Source organism: Mesoplodon bidens (genome assembly GCF_964165515.1).
Source record: "Mesoplodon bidens genome assembly, chromosome: 8".
Lineage (NCBI taxonomy): Eukaryota > Metazoa > Chordata > Mammalia > Artiodactyla > Ziphiidae > Mesoplodon > Mesoplodon bidens.
Window position 1 is genome coordinate 62,837,867 of NC_138165.1, and position 21,213 is coordinate 62,859,079.

General features: G+C 36.8%; 1 protein-coding gene across 2 annotated transcripts; it reads left to right on the forward strand.

Moving 5' to 3' along the window:
- Nucleotides 1-408: 408 nt before the first annotated feature.
- DUSP19 (dual specificity phosphatase 19) lies at nucleotides 409-20,573 on the forward strand. Of its 2 annotated transcripts, none has more exons than XM_081242383.1 (4): nucleotides 409-802; nucleotides 5,963-6,009; nucleotides 13,053-13,205; nucleotides 18,727-20,573. In XM_081242383.1, exons 1-4 carry the CDS (start codon nucleotides 577-579, stop codon nucleotides 18,979-18,981), a joined length of 681 nt encoding a protein of 226 aa, XP_081098509.1. In that variant the 5' UTR covers nucleotides 409-576; the 3' UTR covers nucleotides 18,982-20,573. The 2 variants fall into 2 exon arrangements, with proteins under 2 accessions (XP_081098509.1, XP_081098510.1); XM_081242384.1 differs by having other exon boundaries at nucleotides 13,171-13,205; nucleotides 18,727-18,813.
- The last annotated feature ends 640 nt before the right edge of the window (nucleotides 20,574-21,213 follow it).

Consider the following 21,213-nt stretch of genomic DNA (forward strand, 5'->3'; position numbering starts at 1 on the left):
GTGAAACACAGAGGAAGCGAGGAATAACTTTCAACGTCTTCTGTAGCCCCCCGGATTAGCCTAAAAGCAGGCGGGCAAGCACGGTTCTGCACAGTAGGAAGGTTTGCACTGTGACTCCGCAGCTGTACTAGAGCGGGAGGGATACCCAGGTCACCACAAGCAACACCGATCGAACATATCCAGAAAACCACTGCTTTTAAGGAGAGAGGAAATATCAGGCTTCTTTCCCATTAAGTCTTATATTTTACCATTGGGTGTGAATAATAAAGCTAGCTTTAAATAGCAACAGTAAGAAAACTCTTTGAAGGGTAATTAATTTTCGACCAACCGGAAGGAGAAACAGCATCCAATCGGCGCCCGTTTCTCAGTGGCCAATCAGATTTCCCCTTACATTGCGGCGCTGGGAAAAACGTAGCTGGACCCTCGTGACTCCCGGCGTGTGGCTGATACAGTTACCTGCAGGACAGTGAACCACTGAGGCTGCATTTGTTACTTGAACATTAAGAGACTAGAAGTTCGGTCGTTCACTGTGCTGGCTGGATTTGCTTGTGTTTGTTCTTAGCCACTGCTCATGTAATGCACTCCCTTAACCAGGAAATTAAGGCATTCTCCCGGAATAATCTCAGGAAGCAATGCACCAGGGTGACAACGCTAACTGGAAAGAAAATTATAGAAACATGGAAAGATGCCAGAATTCATGTTGTGGAAGAAGTAGAGCCGAGCAGTGGGGAAGGATGTGGTTATGTGCAGGACCTTAGCTTGGACCTGCAAGTTGGTGTTATTAAGCCATGGTTGCTCCTGGGTGAGTATATTGATTTGCCACTAAGTTATTGAGTTCATTTAACTATATTAGTTAACGTTTTCTTCCCTAATAATAATAGTCTGTACTATCAGCTAAACTGCTGGAAAATTGAAATGTTTCCTTTTGGAAACATTTCCTTTTGGAAATGGAATATGGATATGGAACTTACACTAGCTAGCTACACTAGCTAGTCAGGGATGTTTCTGCTCCACTAAATAAATAAGAGACATAGATTCTAGTAACACAAAGCACCTGGTATTTGAATTTTCTAAAAGCTTTCTTCCTGTTTTAATAACTTCTCTGGAGGATAACACATTGATGTTGTATTTTCTTGGATAATAAAAGGATATAGCCTTAAAGATTATCAAAGTAAAAAGAATGCTTTTATTAGGCAAAACTACAAGTGACAGGGGTTGAAGTTACAGAAAAGTTACTACTTCAAAAGGCAAATGTTTTTTTGCCTGCTCTGGGGTTGCAAACCATATGGAGTGCATGCCTCCTGTGGCCACATCTGTTCATGGTGTCTGTTTTTGGAGTGTTAAGGAGAAGGTGGACTGATATTTTATAGCTGTGAATCTGATGGTTTATGGTTTCTTGTATTATGGAAAATACAGATTCCCTATACAAAGCATAATCCACAAATAACAAATGAAGCACAGTTATAAAAGTACAAACTTGTTAGCTTGGCAAGAATATGATATGGTATTCTTAAAAAATAGTCAACAGTGTTTTAAGTAGGTTTGAATTATTTTTCATTGTGAATAGAGAAATTAAGACTTGGAAAAATCAGTGATTTGTTAGTATTTATACAGCCAAGCCCCTCCTGAGTAAAAAGAGCACTGAATTGGGTGTTAGAAATGACCAGGTATTATGTGGAGTGCACATAGCATCTCACTCCTTTTAAAAACTCTGTGAAGCAGGGATCATCAGCTCCATTTTACAGATGGGAACTGGACTTAAGATTGGTTAAGTAACTTGCACAAGCTCAAGTCTGATACACTCCTGCTCTCCATTGTTACATAGACTGACTCAGGGAGTCCAGGCTTTTAGCCATGCTCTACATATAACTAGATGAGCTAGTGAAAGTCATTTATTCTCTTTGGTCCTCCAAAAAAAACCATCTGTAAAGCTGAAGTAACAGTATGTGCTTATCTTATAGGGTTGTCCTGAAGTTGGAAAAGGTTTTTGAAACATATCAATTGCAGTATACATATGAGTTGTTATTGTATTATGTATTATATGAATTGTTACATGACCTGTCTTTTCACCAAATAAATATATCCTATTAGTTTCTGCAGCCCCGTGAAAAAATGAAGTGGGTCATTTAGCTAGTCTGGAAGGTGCACCCAGGATTTGCACATTTCTAGAAGAGGAAATAATATCAAGGCACATGTTTTGGTTATTTGGCTTCCATTGTAGTAATAATGGTTTAAAATAACTATGGTAGAATTTAAAAATATCATTCACCCTTTCAGAGTTTTCATGAACTTCGCTTATTTTTTTATCTAGACTTATGCAAAGTGAGCTGATCAAGGTAGTGTTCTCAGATTGGCATTGGAGCCCTTCCAGGATCTTGAGCGAGTGCTGGGAGGGACTTCTGAGACTAGTCCTTATATGGTCGCCTCTTTGGACCAGGAAATGGGATAATTTCATCAGGTACAACCTCCTTTCTTCTGAGAGGTAGATAGACCTTCTTCTGCCCAGTTACAAGCGACTTATTCCGAGGGCCCTATGGATGGTTACATCTAAAGTTCTTCCACGTGAATGATGCAGGGGTTGTTTCTAGGTTGCCTCAAAGAGCTTCCTTCATCTGTTCAAAGCAACACTGCTCCCACCGAGCACTACATGAAATTAAGTTTTGTTTTGGGCGGGAAATAAAGAAAATAGAAAGCTGTCAAAATATAATGTCTTTTTTAGTTAGCTCATAAATTCACCCAAGCTTTTGCATTTCAAAAATCTTACATAGGCCCTTGAACTACCTAACAAGTTGATAAAAGACCTTAGTCAGTGAATATTTTTGTCCTAGGTTTTTCAAATTATATTTTTACAACAAAAATCACTAGGACTTTTCTTATATCCAACTTGATCTGTAAAAGTGAAAAATTCCATTTCTCTTGGGTAAAAAGGTACAATTATTTCTTGTTGTATCCATCCTGTTAAGAAGTCCCAACTGGTGACATTTTGAGATCTTTGCTTCAATTCTAGGTGAAAATCTTGGGATCCTTTATAAGGTTGTAGAGGATTTCTGATATCCTGGAAGCCCAGTATTTTTAGGAGGCAAATAATACATTAAATTTGTAAAGCTCTTTATTTTGTAAAATTCTTTCACAAGTATTATTTTACCTTATCCTTATAGGAATTTATGCTCCTATTTCTATCCATTTATGAATGTTCACTCCTACAAATTTTCTCAAAACATTTCTCTTTGGAATATTATTTATTTCCCTTTTCAGTAATGTAATAATATCTTTTTGGTTTATTTCAGTAATAATTTTTTTGTTTAATTTTTTAATGATGAAAATAGAGATTTGTAAATCAGGACATGCTGTACCAGAATTTATGCAGTATTTAGTATTTTCATAAAAAAAGATCCCTTAAAATAGAAACAGGATTCTGGAGATCTTATGTAGTCTATTTTTTATGATACATATATTATGATTGCAACACATTGAACTTGTTAGAAGTCCCAACTCCAGTAGCACGTAATATACTTTCTAAATCAGTTACTTCATCTATAATATTTCCTTAATAATTCTTGGCCAAGGTCTTGAATATTAGTGGTTTGTGTCAATGTAAAATATAACTGTAATTTATTATTATTATTAGACTTCTTTCTTTAGCTGTAGTCCTATTCATCAACTTCTTTTTCTGTTATTTAAAAAATTGCCATACTGTTAAAATTGATTTGCTATTCAGTTCTATTAAGTTTAACACAATTATAGGTTCATGTTGCCACTGTTAAAATCATAAAATTATTATAATTGATATTTGTTTTAAAATCTTGATTAAGATAGTTTATAAAAGGATAACATTCTACTTTTTCAAAACAAAGGTTTAAATAACACATTGTTATAATGATTTATTCCTTTTAATGATGTGTTTTTCCAACAAAATTTTAACGCAAGACTGAAACACAAAGCAATCATTTAAAATTGGAGAAAAGTTGATATTTATATCTAGAATTTAGAGAGAATTAATGTGAATTAACTGAATACTACCAAGTATTAGATGAAACATACAAGCCAATTACCTGAAGTCCATTTGTGCTGACTAAAATTATTCCCCCACACTATTAACACTCATGTAATTTTCCTATTGTTTGAAAAGGCAGTGATACAAGTTGATTTTTGGTCTCAAGAACACTAAATTTGTATCAATATGTTCATATTCTGGAAGTCATTTTCAAAATATAGCAGCCAACTCTGGAATATAACCAACCTGTTCTGTTTGGTGTGTGTGTGTATTTAATGGAAATAATGAAAGTATACAGGTTTGATAAATATAATAATGACAGTTTTGGGTAAAAAAAGAAAGAATTTCATTCATGCATGTTTCTTTTTTTTTTTTTTTGCTATTTTAAGAAATAGGCAGTGTAGAATTATTCTTTAAAAGATAATATGCATATTAAACCACCAAATTTCAGTTAACTGATTTGAACCCATTTCTCCCCCTGGAGATGAATAGGACTTCCTACAGAAAACTGATAAATTAGTTTTAAATTATGAAGTATTTCAAATGTGTAAAAAATTACAGACTACACTATAACAGACAATTACATATCCACCGTCCATGTTAATATTTTGATAGGCTAACTTTTAAGTAAAGTTGAATGTAGACTCAGTAAGGAGCCTGTGAGCTTCGTATTACCAAGAGAATATTGGCCAACCAGCATACTTGCTGGCCTTCCACCTACCTAAAATCACATAGTAGAAGCTGGCAGATTTCCCAGGTGGATAAGGTGAGAAAACTGTTGTTTATAGAAATGGAATCTAATTCAAGAAAGTAAAATACTTGAAATCTTAATATAATAAATGCCCTATTTTTTCAGTTGTGTCACTCACTTTATTTTAACTAGTTGTTCTCGTGTATAATAACCTTGCTTATTACCTAGAGTCATTTGCCAAGTGTGAGAGATCTAGAAAGCCAACTTTGACAGGAAGAAACTGGAAAAGGATACAGCCCTAGTGGTACACAGAACGTGGATGGAATTCAATAGACCAGCAGTGTTTGCTCTAAGCTACTGGGTGTTCCCAGACCAGCTCGCACTAAATCATTTTGTGGGTGTCTTTTTTAAAATATCCTTTTTTAAGTTACAAAATAAATAGATATTTATTGTAAAAAGTACACATGAGCATAAAGAAAAAAGTCACCTATAATCCTACTGTTAACATTTTATTCTGTATACTTCCTGTCCATTTTTAAGCATATACATAGTTTTTTTTTTTTTTTTTTTTTTTTTTGCTGTACGCGGGCCTCTCACTGCTGTGGCCTCTCCCGTTGCGGAGCACAGGCTCCGGACACACAGGCTCCGCGGCCATGGCTCGCGGGCCCAGCCGCTCCGCGGCATGTGGGATCTTCCGGGATAGGGGCACGAACCCGTGTCCCCTGCATCGGCAGGCGGACTCTCAACCACTGCGCCACCAGGGAAGCCCAATAGTTTTTGTTTTTACAAAAATGGTTGATGTTTTGTAACCTGCTTTTATCACATAATATATTGAGAATATATTTCCATGCCATAAATATTCTTCTGTGTTTCTCATTTCAAAGGGCTGTATATATTTTCCTACATAATTGTACTATCTTTAATATAACCCAACCCCCATCATTGGGTTTGTTTGGTTTTTTTGTTTGTTTTGTTTTTATAGAGTTTATTTTGTATTACAGACAACACTGTGAAGAACATCCTGATAGCTAATCTTTGCAATATCCAGGACTTTTAGGAAGAATTCCTAGAAGTCGGATTTCAGAGTCTAAGAGTATATACAAGATGAATATTTTTTGATGAATATTCCTGAATTATATTTCAGAAAGTTGGACTGAGGTCCTCCCAAGTTGCATTTCTTAAAATAAATGAATAGTTAACAGAGTTGTTGCAAAAATTAGATTAAAAGTCAGAATGATTATTTTTATATTCAAGGTGATGTTATTTATTTCTTATAGCGTCACAAGATGCTGCGCATGATCTGGATACACTGAAAAAGCACAAGGTAAAAAGAAATGCTTCAGGTCTGGCACTGTGCATAGGAAGTATTTTAATTGTTACATTTATTTAGGAAAAACTGCATAGGTCCATTTCAGAGTTGGATTGGTGAGATTTGGCTATCATTTTAATAAAGTTACAAAAATTATTGCACTTAATTCAAATATGTGAATTTGTAATCCATCTTTCCAGTTTTATTTTCTCTCAATCTCCCTTTACATTTCCTCATGAACCTGACTTTGGAGGCACTTCTTCCCGCCTCTGCTTATGTAGTTCCTCTGTGTGGAATAGACCTTCCCCTCTTCTCTTCTTGTCCAAGATCTACCCATGCCTTGAGTCCCAACTCACATACCACTTCTTCCCCAATGCTATCTCTTCCCACATTCCCCCACACAACTGTTGTGATTTATTACTTATTTCAATATTTACTGAAAAAAAAATTTATCCATCTACTATTTTGTTAAGCACGATTTCAGGGTCATGGAATTGCTGTGGTTTGAGGAATGCAAAAGGTTCTTGTTCACATGAAGTTTATGATTTGAGGGGCAGAGAGGGAAGAAAGACAAATAAGCAGCTACAGTAAAGTGTATTGTATGCGTTGATGGGGATGTGCAGGTGCTGTTGGAGAGCAAAGGAGATGATCCCCTGAACCCATGTTTGTCTGGGTTGGGTTGGCGATTGTAAGGTCAGGGAAGTCTTCCTGGAGGAAATAATACTGAAGTTTTTCTCTGAAGGGGGTGAGGAGGGAACAGACAGAAAAGTGTTCAGATAGAAGAAATGGCTCTGTGAAGGCCCAGAGACAAGAGAAAGGCTGATGCTTTCAGGAACAGAAAAGAAGTTTAGTAACCCTAGAATAGAGAGTGTGAGAAAGAAGGGTACCAAGAGACAAGGCCAGAGAAGTAAGCGTGAGTGAGATCACAAAAACCCATGTAAGCCAGAGTAAACTGTTTGGAATTGCTACAAAAGACAGTGGAAAGCCTTTGAAAAGCTTTATGGAGGGAAGTAACAGGATCAAATTTGCATTTTAGAAAGATGGCTGGTTAGAGGCAGTGTGGAAAATAGGTTGGAAGGTTGCTCAAGCTAGAGATGGGAAGACTAGTTTTGAGGCTGTTGCAGCAATCTGAAAAAAGATGATGGTAGCTTAGATTAGGATTCAGTGGGGGTAGGGAGAAGTGGATGGATTTGAGGGTTTTTTAAGAGGGTAGAATTCTCAAAAGTTAATGATTGACTACTTGCAGGACAGAGTAGAATGGGAGGTGAAGTTGAGAAAGAAGGAGGAGTCAGAGGTGATATTCAGCTTTCTTGGGTTACTAAGTAGGGTTGGTGTCGTCCCATGAGATAGGGAACAAAGCAGGGAGGAGCAGGTTTTGCAGGAAAAATAATGAGCTTAATTTTGAATAATTTAAGTTTCAGATGCCGTGGATAATCTCAGTAATGTTATTCAATAGACAGTGTGGGTATATGGGGTCTGAAGTTCAGGAGAGAGGTAAAAATAGAGATTCAGGAATCTTCAGCTTATAAGTAGTGATTTAAGTTGTTGGAGTAGATGAAATCACCTGGGGCAAGGTGAGCAGAGAAGAAGGCCTACACCAGAGCCCTGAGTAATACCGACCTATAGGGAATAGTCAAAGGAAGAAGAATCTGCAGTGGGAAAGGAGGTACTGTAAGAGTTTGTAGGAAAGTAAAAAAATTGTGGTGTCATGGAAGCCAAAGCAGAGAGTCCTGTGGAGGATAGAGTCAGCGGTGTCAGATGCTGCCGAAAGTTTAAGTATTTTTGGGACTGAATTACAACAGTTGGACTTTGAAACAAAGAAGTTGTTAGTGACTTTAGTGGGAACAGTTTCATTTGAATTGGAGGCCCAAGCCAGATTTCTAAAGATTGAGAGGTGGAGGAAATGATCACACCAAAAAAGGGGAGAAGAGCGCAGGAAGACCCATAGGTGATGAGATCAAGAGGGAGATGGGAGAGTTTTGAGCGTGTATAAAGCTGATGGTAGAGAAAGGAATTGAAAATACAGGAAAGCAAGAATTGTGGCTAGAGGGCCAAGAAAGTAGGAGGCAGTGTGACCCCAAACACAGGTGCCAGAATGAGCCTCGTAAAGGATGTGGGAGCACATCATGCTCTGTATTAAGAAGGTAGAAGGAAAGGGTGAATGAAGATGTAGGCAAAGTTGTTAAATTTGAGGATAAGATTTGATGGAAAGGGTTCCTATGTGATGACTTGTCTTCTTACTGTAAAATGGAAAGTGAGGTGATCTACTGGGAGTTGGGAAGAGATGGTAGGATTGAAAGTTATTAGGAGAGTAGGGAAGGTTTGAAAGAGCTGATACGGGGAATGCGGGAGAGAGCCTACTTGGGAAATATTGTTGCTAAGCATCACTCAGCTTCAGGAGAGGTTGGCTCCATGAACTAGTGGTGGCATGAACTGCAGTATTGTGTGCATTTTTTCCAGCAGTTCTTAGCAGTCTGGGTATAGAGGGGACTTTACCAGTCAGGTGCAGGGGAGGTAGACCATGGACTATAATCTGAATAACAAAGGAAGGGAAGGCAAGAGGGGGCTGATAGATAAAATAGAAAGATCAAGGAGTTGATGGTTTTTGTGAGGTATAGAGGGAATAACTGAGTGGAAGATGGAAGGATAAGAGTGGGATACCTGAGTTAATGGTATCAGAACTGGATCAGTCCTGGGCATTGGTCTTGCAGAGGTGGTGAAGGAGAGTGGTGATGAAGGTCATTGGCGATGAGGTCGTCAGGGACCTGTTAAACCCAAGTGGAAATTGATGTCACCCAGGATAATGGTAGGACATGGGGTAGGACTCAGAAAACTGAGGGTCAGGTGCCCAAGGAATGCAGGGTATAAGGTGGAATAATCAACCTGTATGAAACTCAGAGAGTAAGGAGTTTTACTGGAGGGTGGAAAAGAAGTGATTTGAAAGAGGCAGGGAGCAGCCAAAAGAATGCAACCCTGCCTCTCACCTGCGATGTAAGTGGGCTGCTAGGCCCCTTTCTAGTTGCAGGAGACATAGAAATGAACAAGCAGTAAGGTCCTTGATTTTAAAATATATTTTCAGATGAGAATAAATTCCCTGAAAGATCTGAAACAAGGCAGTGAGAGGAGGGGCAGGGGGATAGGCCTCTGAGGGTATTATATTTCAGCTGAGACCTTAGGACACAGTCCGCTGTGCTTAAATCAGGGAAAGAGCCCTTAAGGCTGAAAGAACAGCAAACATGGAGGCTCTTGCAAGGAACAAGTTCAGTATGTGTTCCTCCCTTCTGGTCTCATAACACTTTGTTCTTCTCCTGTAGCTCTTAGCACGTCTACTTTTTATTATTACTGTCGGTGAACATGTTTTCCCCTCTATTATTCAGCAGACTTCTAGAGGATTAGAGACCCTGTCCTATTCACCTTTCATCCCACAGCTCTGAGAAAAAAATTTGATTAAATTGAGGCTGAAAATTTTACGTGATAAACACTTGCAATTAATTTCTTCAAGGAAATAAATACTAACCAATTCATTAACTAATTTGATATGTTTACTTGTCAGTGTACTTATTTGTGTTTAAACTGGACTCCCCTTGTTTTATTATAATAATAACTGCCTGACAATAAGAGACAATGGTCTGAAATTGCATAAGGATATGAGAATGACTGTATATCCTGATAGGAACCCTCTTAGATCAATATTTCAATATAAGTAGAACATGTTTTAGAGTCTTGCTTACATGAATAAATTAATATTTCTCAGGGTAAAAATGAAAATTAGAAAAACTGATAATTTTTTCATTGGCAAGTGTTTTATTATCTAGCCCCTGTTATGATACACTAGTTCAAATTCACTTTCATCCTGGTGATGTGAACCCAGCTGCTGTTTAAAAGATCATTCTGTCTTTGTATAAAAGATCCTGTTAGATGCCTGGAAGAAGCAAAAGTAAGCTGAGCAGCTGAATAGAGGGTTTCTACAAAAACTTAAGGATGCTGTAAAACAAAATTATTGATTTAAATGCATGACACATTTCAAAGGGATTTCTTGGGGTTTAAGTAGAGTGCAATAACTAATAGAAATTCTCTTGTGGCAGATCATTTCAGAAATTTCTATAGGAATTTCATTATAATGTTTAGATACGGTAATAATAGTTGTTTTATTAGTAAGGTACTCATTGAGTGCCTGGTGTATGCCCAATAAAGCGTGAAGGAGGATAGAAAACTAAGTGTAACATAAAATGTTCCACGTTGTTGACTGCAGCACTGTTTATAGTAGCAAATCTATTGAAAACAACCCATATTTCCATAAGTAGGGAATTGGTTAAATGACCAATAGTCCACCCACATGATGGAATACTATATAGCTTTTTAAAAGAACACACACAAAAAAGGATACTGATATGAAAAGATCTCTAGGACATTTTTAAAAATTAATTAATTAACTTATGGCTGTGTTGGGCCTTCATTGTTGCACGTGGGCTTTCTCTAGTTGTGGCGAGTGGGGGCTACTCTTTGTTGTGGTGCGCGGGCTTCTCATTGCAATGGCTTCTCTTGTTGCAGAGCACGGGCTCTAGGCGCGCAGGCTTCAGTAGTTGAGATGTGTGGGCTCAGTAGTTGTGGCTCGCAGGCTCTAGAGCACAGGCTCAGTAGTTGTGGCACATGGCCTTATTGCTCCGAGGCATGTGGGATCTTCCCGGACCAAGGCTTGAACCCATGTCCCCCTGCATTGGCAGGTCCAGGACATTTTTAAATGGGGGAAAAACCCGAGGTGTTGCCTTTGTGTAAGAAAGGGAGTACATAAACTATTTGCATAAAGATACTCTAAAAGAATATACAAGAAACCAACAAAGATGGTTACCATATGGGTGGGAGATGGTGGAGTGGAAAGAGGGTGAGAGCAAGACTTCTTAATGTTTCTTTTTTTTTAAATAATGTTGTGATTTTTGAACTAGTTCAAAAGATACTTTTTTGATAATGCCTAAATGTGAGGATTAAGTGAGTTAACCTGTATGCCTAGCACATACTACGTACACAATAAAGGGGTATTCTTATTATCCCTATTATAAAGGGCCTCACAAGGTCAACCATTGTTAGGACCTCTGTAACTGCATTTTGGAAATATGCTTGATTACTAGAAGGGTTTTAGGCTAGGTCCCCATCACCACCACTACCATGACCTGAGACTCAGTACAGTTCTTTTCAAGCATGATCATTCAATCAATATATATGTAAGTTGCATTTCCAAGCAGCTAAACTACCTAGATATTGGGTAGTTTAATGATCCACAATATTTGTAAAGCACTTTTACCTTTCAATAAGTTTTCCCAAGATTCTCATTGGGTCGTCTCTGTAATCCTGTGGATTTATAGGGAAGCTATATAGATACAGATATATTCTGTAAGTGGTCAGACCTCATTTTTGGTCTTTTGGGAATGCAGAATATAGTTCTAAAGGTAAGGCAAACACATCAATATTATAAAACATTGGCACATCTATTAATTCAGGGCAGAATCATGTAGTCCTGGCCAGAAGTCCACTTGGAGTGAGAGAGTAGCTTGGCACAGTCAGGTGGGACTTCACTGGGGAAAGCAGAAGGACATTTCAGACTGTATCTTCTAAAACTGTTCTTCCCTTCTTTCTAGGTTCTTCCATCTCCTCTCTATTTAAGATTCTCTCTTGAGAAGATTTGAGGTTTTTTTCTGTTGTCTTCTTTCCACAAGGCAGTTAAGTTAGTAAATAGCCTGTGGCCTTCTCTTCATGAGGCCTAGTTCCCTGAGTGTCTTAATCAATACTCTTTCGACTGTGGACCACAGAAACCTGGGCAAGGAAAGAGAATGTGTGTGATGATTTAGGGGGCTCTCTGGAACCTGAGGGAAGAGAGTAGCTGTGCCAGAGAATAGAAGACCATCCAGGGCAGCCTCTCTCTCCCACTGGCATGTGGCCCCTATCTGCACATCTGTGTTGTTCTCTTTTGGGAGCAGAGATCTTTCAGCTTCCCTGAGCACTTAATAGAAAACGGCTGTTCTTAAATCTCCCGAGTTTGTGGATCATTCTAGCTGTCTCACACACCTATTTTTTAAATTCCTTGAGATAATCTGCTCAGTCTAGCTTAAGTCAGGTGTCCACCCGAAACCAGTTAGCTGTGCTGAGGGAAGGAGTGGGACACGGCCAGAGTCATAGCTGGGAGGGTAGTGGGGGCAAGAGAGGCAGGCTGGACAAGTACTCTAAAATATGGTGAGATACAAGAAAATACCAAAGTCAGGCAAACCCTAAGATCCAAACTAAGAGAGAGAATAAGTTCAGTGAGAAGCATGTCCTGATAAGAAACAGGGACTTATATTTCTGGTCTGTTTAGCCTTTGGATTCTCTTAATAGACTTTCCACGTGGCTCCTTCCATTTGCTTGGTGGACTCCAGGAAAGGAGCCTGAATGTATAGATGGATGAGGAGGTTGCTTATCTGTGCCATTTAAAAGAAAATCTTTCATGACCATCCCACCTTTGAACCAGACTAATTCATCAGAATTTCTGGGTTTGAGACCCTGTGGCATTGATATTTTTAAAAAGCTTACTGGTGGTTCTAATGTGCAGCCAGCCACACTTGAGAACCACTGTACTTAAAAAGAATACAAGAGGAAAATAGGGAAATAATTATTGAAAGGGATGCACTTCCCTTACGTAGGTTTTTATATGGACATTAATTGATTTATTCAATAAATATTTTAAGTACTTTCTGTGCTAAGGTCACAGCTCACTCACAGTGCTTACTTACAATAGTGAGTAAGCTAAACCTGGTCCCTGCCCTCATGGAGTTTCTAGTACAGTGAGGGAGATAAACAGTCTCTCAGTGGTAAGGGCTATAATGAAGCAAGTAGAGGGTGCTTTGGGGGTATATAGAAATAGCACTTCTGGTAAGGCATGAGGCAGTCAGAAAAGGCTTCCTGAAGGAAGTGTTATTGAGTCATGCTTAAATTGTTTATTCTTGTTACAGCTCTCAACATCTCAGTCTCTGTTTAATTAACCTAATTCATGAGAATTTAAAAAAATCATCCTTTTTTTTCTCTTTAAGGTGACTCATATTCTCAATGTTGCATATGGAGTTGAAAATGCTTTCCTCAGTGACTTTGTATATAAGAGTATTTCTGTATTGGATCTACCTGAGACCAATATCCTGTCTTATTTTCCAGAATGTTTTGAATTTATTGAACAAGCAAAAATGAAGGTAAGTTTTTTTAAAATTATTTATTTATTTATTTATTTTTAGTTGCATTGGGCCTTTGTTGCTGTGCACAGGCTTTCTCTGTTTGCGGCGAGTGAGGGCTACTCTTCATTGTGGTGCGCAGGCTTCTCATTGCAGTGGCTTCTCTTGCTGTGGAGCACGGGCTCTAGGTGCACGGGCTTCAGCATTTATGGCACACGGGCTCAGTAGTTGTGGCTCGTGGGCTCCATAGTGCAGGCTCAGTAGTTGTGGTGCACGGGCTTAGCTGCTCCGTCACATGTGGGATCTTCCCGGACCAGGGCTCGAACCCGTGTTCCCTGCATTGGCAGGCGGGTTCTTAACCACTATGCCACCAGGGAAGTCCGTAAGTTTTGTTTTGATCCACAGTTCTTCGAAAGCAGATATTTAAAAATATGGGTCCATTATCCAATATTTATTCTTTCTGTAATGAATATGTAGAGAACAATTATGAAATTTCCCCTTCAACAATATTTCATTAATTCCTACAACTATTTAGTTTTCCAGTTGCTCTTTTTTCAGTGAAATATTTACTTTTAACTTTAATTTCTCATCTTCCTATGCCTTCTTGAGAAATATTCGGATTTCAAATTTTCTGCTTACTGAATTTTCCTGTGTACATAGGTATTGTGTTGGCCCAAAAGTTCTTTCCAGTTTTTGTAAGATGTTATGGAAAAACCCGAACTAACTTTTTGGCCAACCCAGTACTCAGGTTTCCTTTGATAGTTTCTAACCACCTGCCCTCTGACCACTTTGCAAGGTAATCAGGTGGACTGTGGGATAGAGGCTGCTCTAGTCCTGTTAGTGTATTTATGAAGATTAATATTCCTGAGATTGTATAAAAATGCTGATCAGAAGCTGTCCATTGGTTCTCTGACTTTAGAAGACCAACAGAAAATGCAATACTTCAATCTTGGTACTGATCCAAGGCAGGGCTTCTAGGCTGGCTGTTACCAATAATTATACCTTGAAATGACATCATTTTTAGTCAGTATATAATTCTTACAAAATTTATGTTAGATAAATAGTTGGGAATGTAGAAGCACTTACAGAGAAAAGTTAACTGTCCTGGAGCACCCGACAATTAATGACAGTTAATAGAATCCAGCTTAATTAAATTCTGATGATCTCCCTTCTACCTTATCTCTTTCCCTCTCTCTCTTCCTTCCTTTCATTTAGTAATATTTATTGAGTGCCTTAGGTGCCCAGCACTCTTCTCGATACCTTCCTCTAGATTACTGGAAAAATGTAACACTATTCTACCTTATTTAATAGCAGATATTTGGTTGAAAGAAAAGGAGGAGGTTTTCTAATTCAGAGCCTAGTATTGGCCAGTCTGTTCTCTTGTGAAAAATTTTGCAGACTCTAGATTGTCACATTCCAGTGTGCCAGCTAACAGTGTTAGAAATAAAAGTGACAATGTTTCTGTATTAGCTGCTTTCCTAAAGAGATGTAGAATATACATTAGATGGTAAAGGAAAAATGTAGACATCATCCATATTCATATTAGAAGATATGCACATGTTGCAAGTAAAAAGTGAAATGGGTAATAGTTAATAAAAATGGTCCTTAGTTTGGGTTTCCCAAAAAACAGAACCTGAGCCAAGGTTTAAGAGCTGATGCTTCATCTGAGAGGTGCAATCCCTAGGCAGTGAGAGGGAGAAGAAAAGGAAGTGACTCAGGTAAGGATGAGAAGCAGTGTAAGATGATGCGTTTACCTTGCTGAGCACAACTGCACAATGAGCTGACAGCGAAATAGCTGGGTACTTGGTAGGCTGGTACCCAAGACATCCCCAGGCAGGGAGTCCAAAGAAACTGCACCTCAGTACAGATTTTGGGAGGGAGGGAAGAGAGAGAATTTATCTGCCTGGCCATCTGTCAGCTCCTGTTTCCTATTGGTCAAAGTTTACCCATGGACAGGTAACTAACCTCACAATTCCAGGTTGTAGCACCCCACCCCTTCAGTGGCCACCTTGAAGCCAAACCCAATGCCCTGCGGTGTGACTTGCCATCCAAGTTCAGAAGAAGCAAGAGAATCCAGACCTCAGGGTGTACCTGTCTATGCAGAGCCTGCCATCGGGGAAGAGCCAGGTGTTCTTAGGCAAGCAGAACTTAATAGGCCTAAAGGCACAATAGGCAGTCAGCCACAGAGGTTGTAGTGGAGGTGGAGCAAGCTGAGGGTGAGATGATGGCATCAAAGGAATCCGAAGAGATGCATAAAACGTTTCTGCTACAAGATGTATTTGAGTTCTGTAATATGTTCTGATTTCTCAAGCCTTATGTTTTTTACTGAAATCTTAGCCTCAGCCAATATTTCCTTACCCTGAAAACTCTTTATTGTTTAGATTAATACATATTTAGTTTTAGCAATAGAATTCTTGAATTTTCTTCATTTTTTTCTAGAAGAGATCTCTTCATGATTTGCCTATTATATATGCATGTATTATTAAATGTGATTACTCAGTGAATTGCATATTTCAAAACTACCTTTCTAGGTCCTAGTTTGTTGTTTCCATCTTTTTATATACAGCTGCCAGATGGAATGTCTTCCATTTTCCCATGTCTTTCCTCATTTCTCTCTGTACTTATAAAACCCTGTTTGTTTGGTTTCTCTGTCCTTCCTCTATCTCTGCCTAATGCATGATTTGTCAGGTTTATGCCCAAAGGGACAGAAATACACATGAGAGGGAAGTAGTAAGGTAACCTCCATAGCCTCAAGAGTTCTTTTAGGAATATTTACTTGACCCCCTTTTTTTATGTGCAAAAGGTTTTGTTTGTTAGTATGAAAATGTGTATTTGATATTCCATGTTTACTTTGTTATTTATAAGATGTGATTTTAAAAACATGTAATTTATAACATTGTAGAAAAATTGGAAAATATAGATAGGTAAAAATTAAGGTCATCCACTTCCACCATATAGATATAACCACTGTTAGTATTTTAATATATTTTTCTATATATCAAAAGACCTGAACTTGACTAAGTTCATCTGTCAAAAAATATGAATTACTTACTCTGAGAAGATACAAGGGATGTATATTGCTGCCCTTAAGGAGCTGGCAATCTAATTGAAAGGCTATTCATAACAACACGAGAACAAAGCAAGCTGCGTAAAATGGAAATACTATAACATAATTCCTATCTGCCCATAGCAAAATGGTGATTTGATTTTTTTAAGAGAACGTTTTCTCAGAAATGCAGAACAAAATTAATTTGTTTGCTTAGCAAACATTTATGGAATACCTACTATGTGCCCAAAATTGTACTAAGTATTAGGCATACAAAGATGGTTTGGATATTCCTCCTGCCCTCCTCTCACGCATAGAGAGACAGCCTTCTTAGAACAGAAGCCAAAGTTAGCTGGACCAAGGAAGGAGCAAAGGCCTTTCGAGCAGAGGACAACAGCAAGTGCAAAAGAAAAAATTTCTTTGTAAATGATTTAATTGTCACTACTTTGAGTTCTGGACAGGGGATATGAAGCTAGTAGCTTGTTTGGAAATACTTTCAAGGGCAATATGATACCCAAGGAATAATAAAAGGTAAATAGGTAAATTCAAAGGCTGTAGAAACTAACAGAAAAGTAGCTGTTATATAAAGAATGTAAGAGGGAAGAAAATACTAACATTTTTAAACATTAGCTAAAACTGATTGCACCGTGTATAAGATTGAAAATAAAGCTAGTTTCATTTTCAAAAGCGTATGTATGGATCATAAAAGAGAGATAACTAGTATAGAGTCAGGAAACATTAAAAATGACATGAGGGCACCTCTTATTAAGCTTATGATTCCAAGTTTCTTTGGAATATCTAATTTGTTTTGAGTTAAAAGAAGTTCATTAATAGTTTTCATTGGTTACTGTAATATGATTTTAAAATGTCTTAAGTCTCATAAAAAAGCCATTGTACAAAGTGAGAAAAATTCTGTATATGTAGAGTGAATATTTGCGTTTTGCTTTTCTTGTACAGGAAGTTAATATCTGGAAATGACTCTGAAATATATAAATATAAATAGACAATCTTATTTACAAGGCAGAAATAGAGACAGACGTAGAGAACAAACGTATGGATACCAAGGGGGGAGCATGGTTGGGATGAATTGGGAGATTGGTATTGACATATATACACTATTGATACTATGTGTAAAATAGATAACTAATGAGAACCTACTGTATAGCACAGGGAACTCTACTCAGTGCTCTGTGGTGACCTAAATGGGAAGGAAATCCAAAAAAGAGGGGATATATATATACATATAGCTGATTCACTTTGCTGTGCAGTAGAAACTAACACAACATTGTAAAGCAATTATACTCCAACAAAAATTTTTTAAAAAAAGGAAAAAAGAAAAAAAATATAAAAACAATTGAAATTGTCTTTTTGATATGAGGATTTAAAATATTAACTAATTTTCTTGTGAATCATCTGTGTTTCTTGAAATGAATTACACTTGCAAATTTGTTACAATAGACCTAGGAAAGGAATTTTGCAATAGATTTATGCATCTAAGAAAACTGCCTTGTAAAAGTAAAATAATCCAATAAGCCGTAAACATAGCATTGTTAATGTGTGCTTTGGACAGAGAATTTTCAGTTGTAAGGTTTTTCCCCCTTTCCCTGTTCCCATCTTTCTTGTGTCGTAAGAAAAGAAGAATCAAGAAATGAAGTAATTAAAATGTTTGGTTCTGTTGGGTGTGCTCACTGTTCTCTACATTTCATTTAGATCATTAACTTTTTAAAGGCCTGAGATAAGCTAACCTGTATCAATGCTGATCCATCAGATCTATCACATTCATTATTAATGCAATATTACCCCCATCAGCATTGGCCTTGCACTGTGTCCCTTTTCACTTGTGAAGTATCATTTGCAAGTTACCTGAAACGTTTTTCATTTATTGACCTCATGCTGGTGTCTCATTACCTTTTCCACTTCACATTGTCGTGAGCTATTTGTGTCACCATTTTACTACCTCATAAGTTTAACTATTTTTTAAGTCACTTCCCTCCAGAATAAAATATATCCAAGGGAAGAAAATTTTTTCTTTACTGATCATTTTACACATAGATTTCTAAGCCAGTGATACTAGTTTCTTCATGGGAGCACCTAGAATGTCTCGAGCTTTCTGTTTAGTTTACGATTATGGTTTTATTTATATTTCCACATATATTTCCTATGATTTTTCTCTTATTTATAGACTTGTGGCTACTAAGTTACTAGGCTTTTATGTGTACTTTACTAGATTACTTCAGTTTAATAAAAGATAGTTTCAGAATTCCAAATATATCATCAAAGCATTTCAATTCTGGGAGGTGGGAAGAGAAGGTGTTGGTTAATTGATTGATTTTTCCCATTCATTCCCTACAATGAATTGTATTTTGATGATTGAATAGATTGAATCAAAAAAATCGATGAAGTGAATATTTTTATTTTATAATTTTCAGTAGTATAAGATTATATTATAGTCTCTCTTAAATGAATAATGAAGATTTTTGTTTGGTTTTATTATAGGATGGAGTGGTTCTTGTTCACTGTAATGCAGGAGTTTCCAGGGCTGCTGCAATTATAATAGGCTTCCTAATGAATTCTGAAGAAATCTCATTTACCAGTGCTTTTTCTTTGGTGAAAAATGCAAGACCTTCCATATGTCCAAATGCTGGGTTTGTGGAGCAGCTTCGTACATATCAAGAGGGCAAAGAAAGCAATAAGTGTGATAAAATACAGGAATTAGAAGAAACAACAGTGCCTGAGTTACATTCTAGCTGATGATGGACAACTGTAATTTCTGAGTTGGTCTCTAGAGCCACCTTTCCCCTTTTTGAGAGTAAACTAGTAGAAACTTCCTTTTCTCATGTTTTTTTTCAAGTGGAAATAGAGGTCAATTGATTGTCCTAAGTTAGGGTATAAATAAATTTTTAAAATTCTATCATGTTTTCTTTAGTATTATAATGTGTGATTAAATGCTGCTTTGATTTGCTAAGGGAAAATAACAATGTATTACCAATAATTCATTTCTGTAGAAAGAAAAGGTTTAAATTTAAAATTTATATTAAAGCATGAAAGATTAAATTAGTTGATTAAAACTTTTGGTAGTTTTCTATTCCAGCAACTGTTTCCATGAAGGAAAAAACTTGAAGTGCTACTTGACTTACTATTTCAGAGGGAGGTAAATTTCTTTGTGAAGAATTTAAGATTAAAAAACAATACCTTAAACCTCCCAAAAGAGGTAACCAAAATCTGAAGGTTTACACAATATTTATGTAGTAGTTACGATATTCACAAGATTTTTATGTCCTTTTATGAAAATGTACCCACTTTTCATTTTGATTCTTTAATTTAACTGTATTCCCTGTGTTTATTTTTAAAGTTTTTTGTATAGCTATTCTCTCTTACTTTATTGTGAGCTTATGGTTCTTTTATTAGGTGATTAGTCTCTTACATTGTATGCTTTTTATTCTGGGTCCCTAGCATTCTATTTTTGGGTCTGACATAATTTTCTGATCTCCTTGGATCTGTGGGAAAGTGTTTTATACTAAAAAATCATTTTTAAAATGTGGTTTGATTAATGATCTGTTTTCTAGTTCAGTATTCTACTACGGAACATATTTTTAAGGAAAGAACAGTTATGGTTTTGTAAGAAATTTTACATACATTTTTTAAAAGCCCAAAATCATTTACAATTTTATTTCTGGCCAGAGGCTTTGATTAGTTTTTTTTTTTTTTTTACTATGTCTCCATATTAGCAAGGCTGAACTCTGTACGTTATGAATTTGCTTAAAGATATTCTTTTAATTATTCAAAATAAAATGTACTTAAAATTAATTATAATAATTAAGATAGAATTTATTTAATAGCTTTCAAGTAGACTTTCAAGACTTAGAAAATATCATTGCCCTCTAGATTTTATTAAGAAAGTCCTGAGCTCTTCTTAATTACACATTATAGAGAGCAAGCATTTTCCTATACATAATTTGGAAAGTGCACACTGAGCACATCTGTGCATTTGAGAAAGCAGGCTTTCTTATGCTGCCAGGAGCAAAAAGTAGAGGTGATAAATGCAAATTATGTTTCAAGATAGCTTATAGTCTGACAAGATGCCATCATATGCAAAGCTATGAACTTTGCTTCTGTTAAGAAGCAGCATAAATGTAATCAACCTTCTGTGAGCTGTTTGAAACCTAACAAGGCAGACAGAATCCTCTTAAATATGAGACTGGTGTATAATACTGTCTTTATGGTCAATATTGCTGAGGGTTTGCTGGGTGAACCTTTTTCATTCACATGAAAGCACTTATTTAAATACATTTTCCTTTGTTATTGGTATTTAGTTTTCAGCCATTAAATGTTGTGAATATGAAGCCTTAAATTGAACTTATTCCTTATGGATAGTTTATTATTTTTGTCTGTAGTTTGCATAGTTTTTTCCTGTAGTGATCTGGTTACAGTACAAACATGTATCTTCTGTATCATCTACAGAAGGGCTTTGAGCATCAATTTTGTTTTCTCTTAAATCATAATAGTTTGCTGTATGTAAAATAAATCAGTAAAGGTAATTGTCTTTTAAATTAGGGGTACTATGTAAGGCAATGATGGGTCATACATGGAGCATGTTTATTGGGCTTCTCATGGATATGTCACTGTGTCATACCTAGTTATTTATAAAAAGGGACTTTATCATTATGATTCTCTGTCTCACATATTATAAACAGATCTCAAATATACATCTGTTTCAAGGGAGTGGAAAAAGTATTTCAAGGATTTTTGGCCTCTATTTTAAAATAGATTTTCCTATTTTAGAAAGTCCCCCTCAACGGTAATTTCTCCAAAGATTCTGGAATGTAACAAGTATAAATCAGAGTATTGTCTTAAAACCTTACCCAGTGAATTAACTCAATGAATTAACACCTTTACAAGCAAAACCACAATACATTAAAAAAAAAAACAAACAGAAATGTAGCACAGTGAATTAATTGATTTTGCCAGGTGACTTTAACTAGT

Bases quoted from the DNA above. Each gene is read 5' to 3' on its own strand.
- DUSP19 (XM_081242383.1), top strand. From the start codon at position 577: ATGCACTCCCTTAACCAGGAAATTAAGGCATTCTCCCGGAATAATCTC. The intron at 803-5,962 runs GTGAGTATATTG...TATTTCTTATAG, and splicing joins TAAGCCATGGTTGCTCCTGG to CGTCACAAGATGCTGCGCAT. The intron at 6,010-13,052 runs GTAAAAAGAAAT...TTTCTCTTTAAG, and splicing joins ATACACTGAAAAAGCACAAG to GTGACTCATATTCTCAATGT.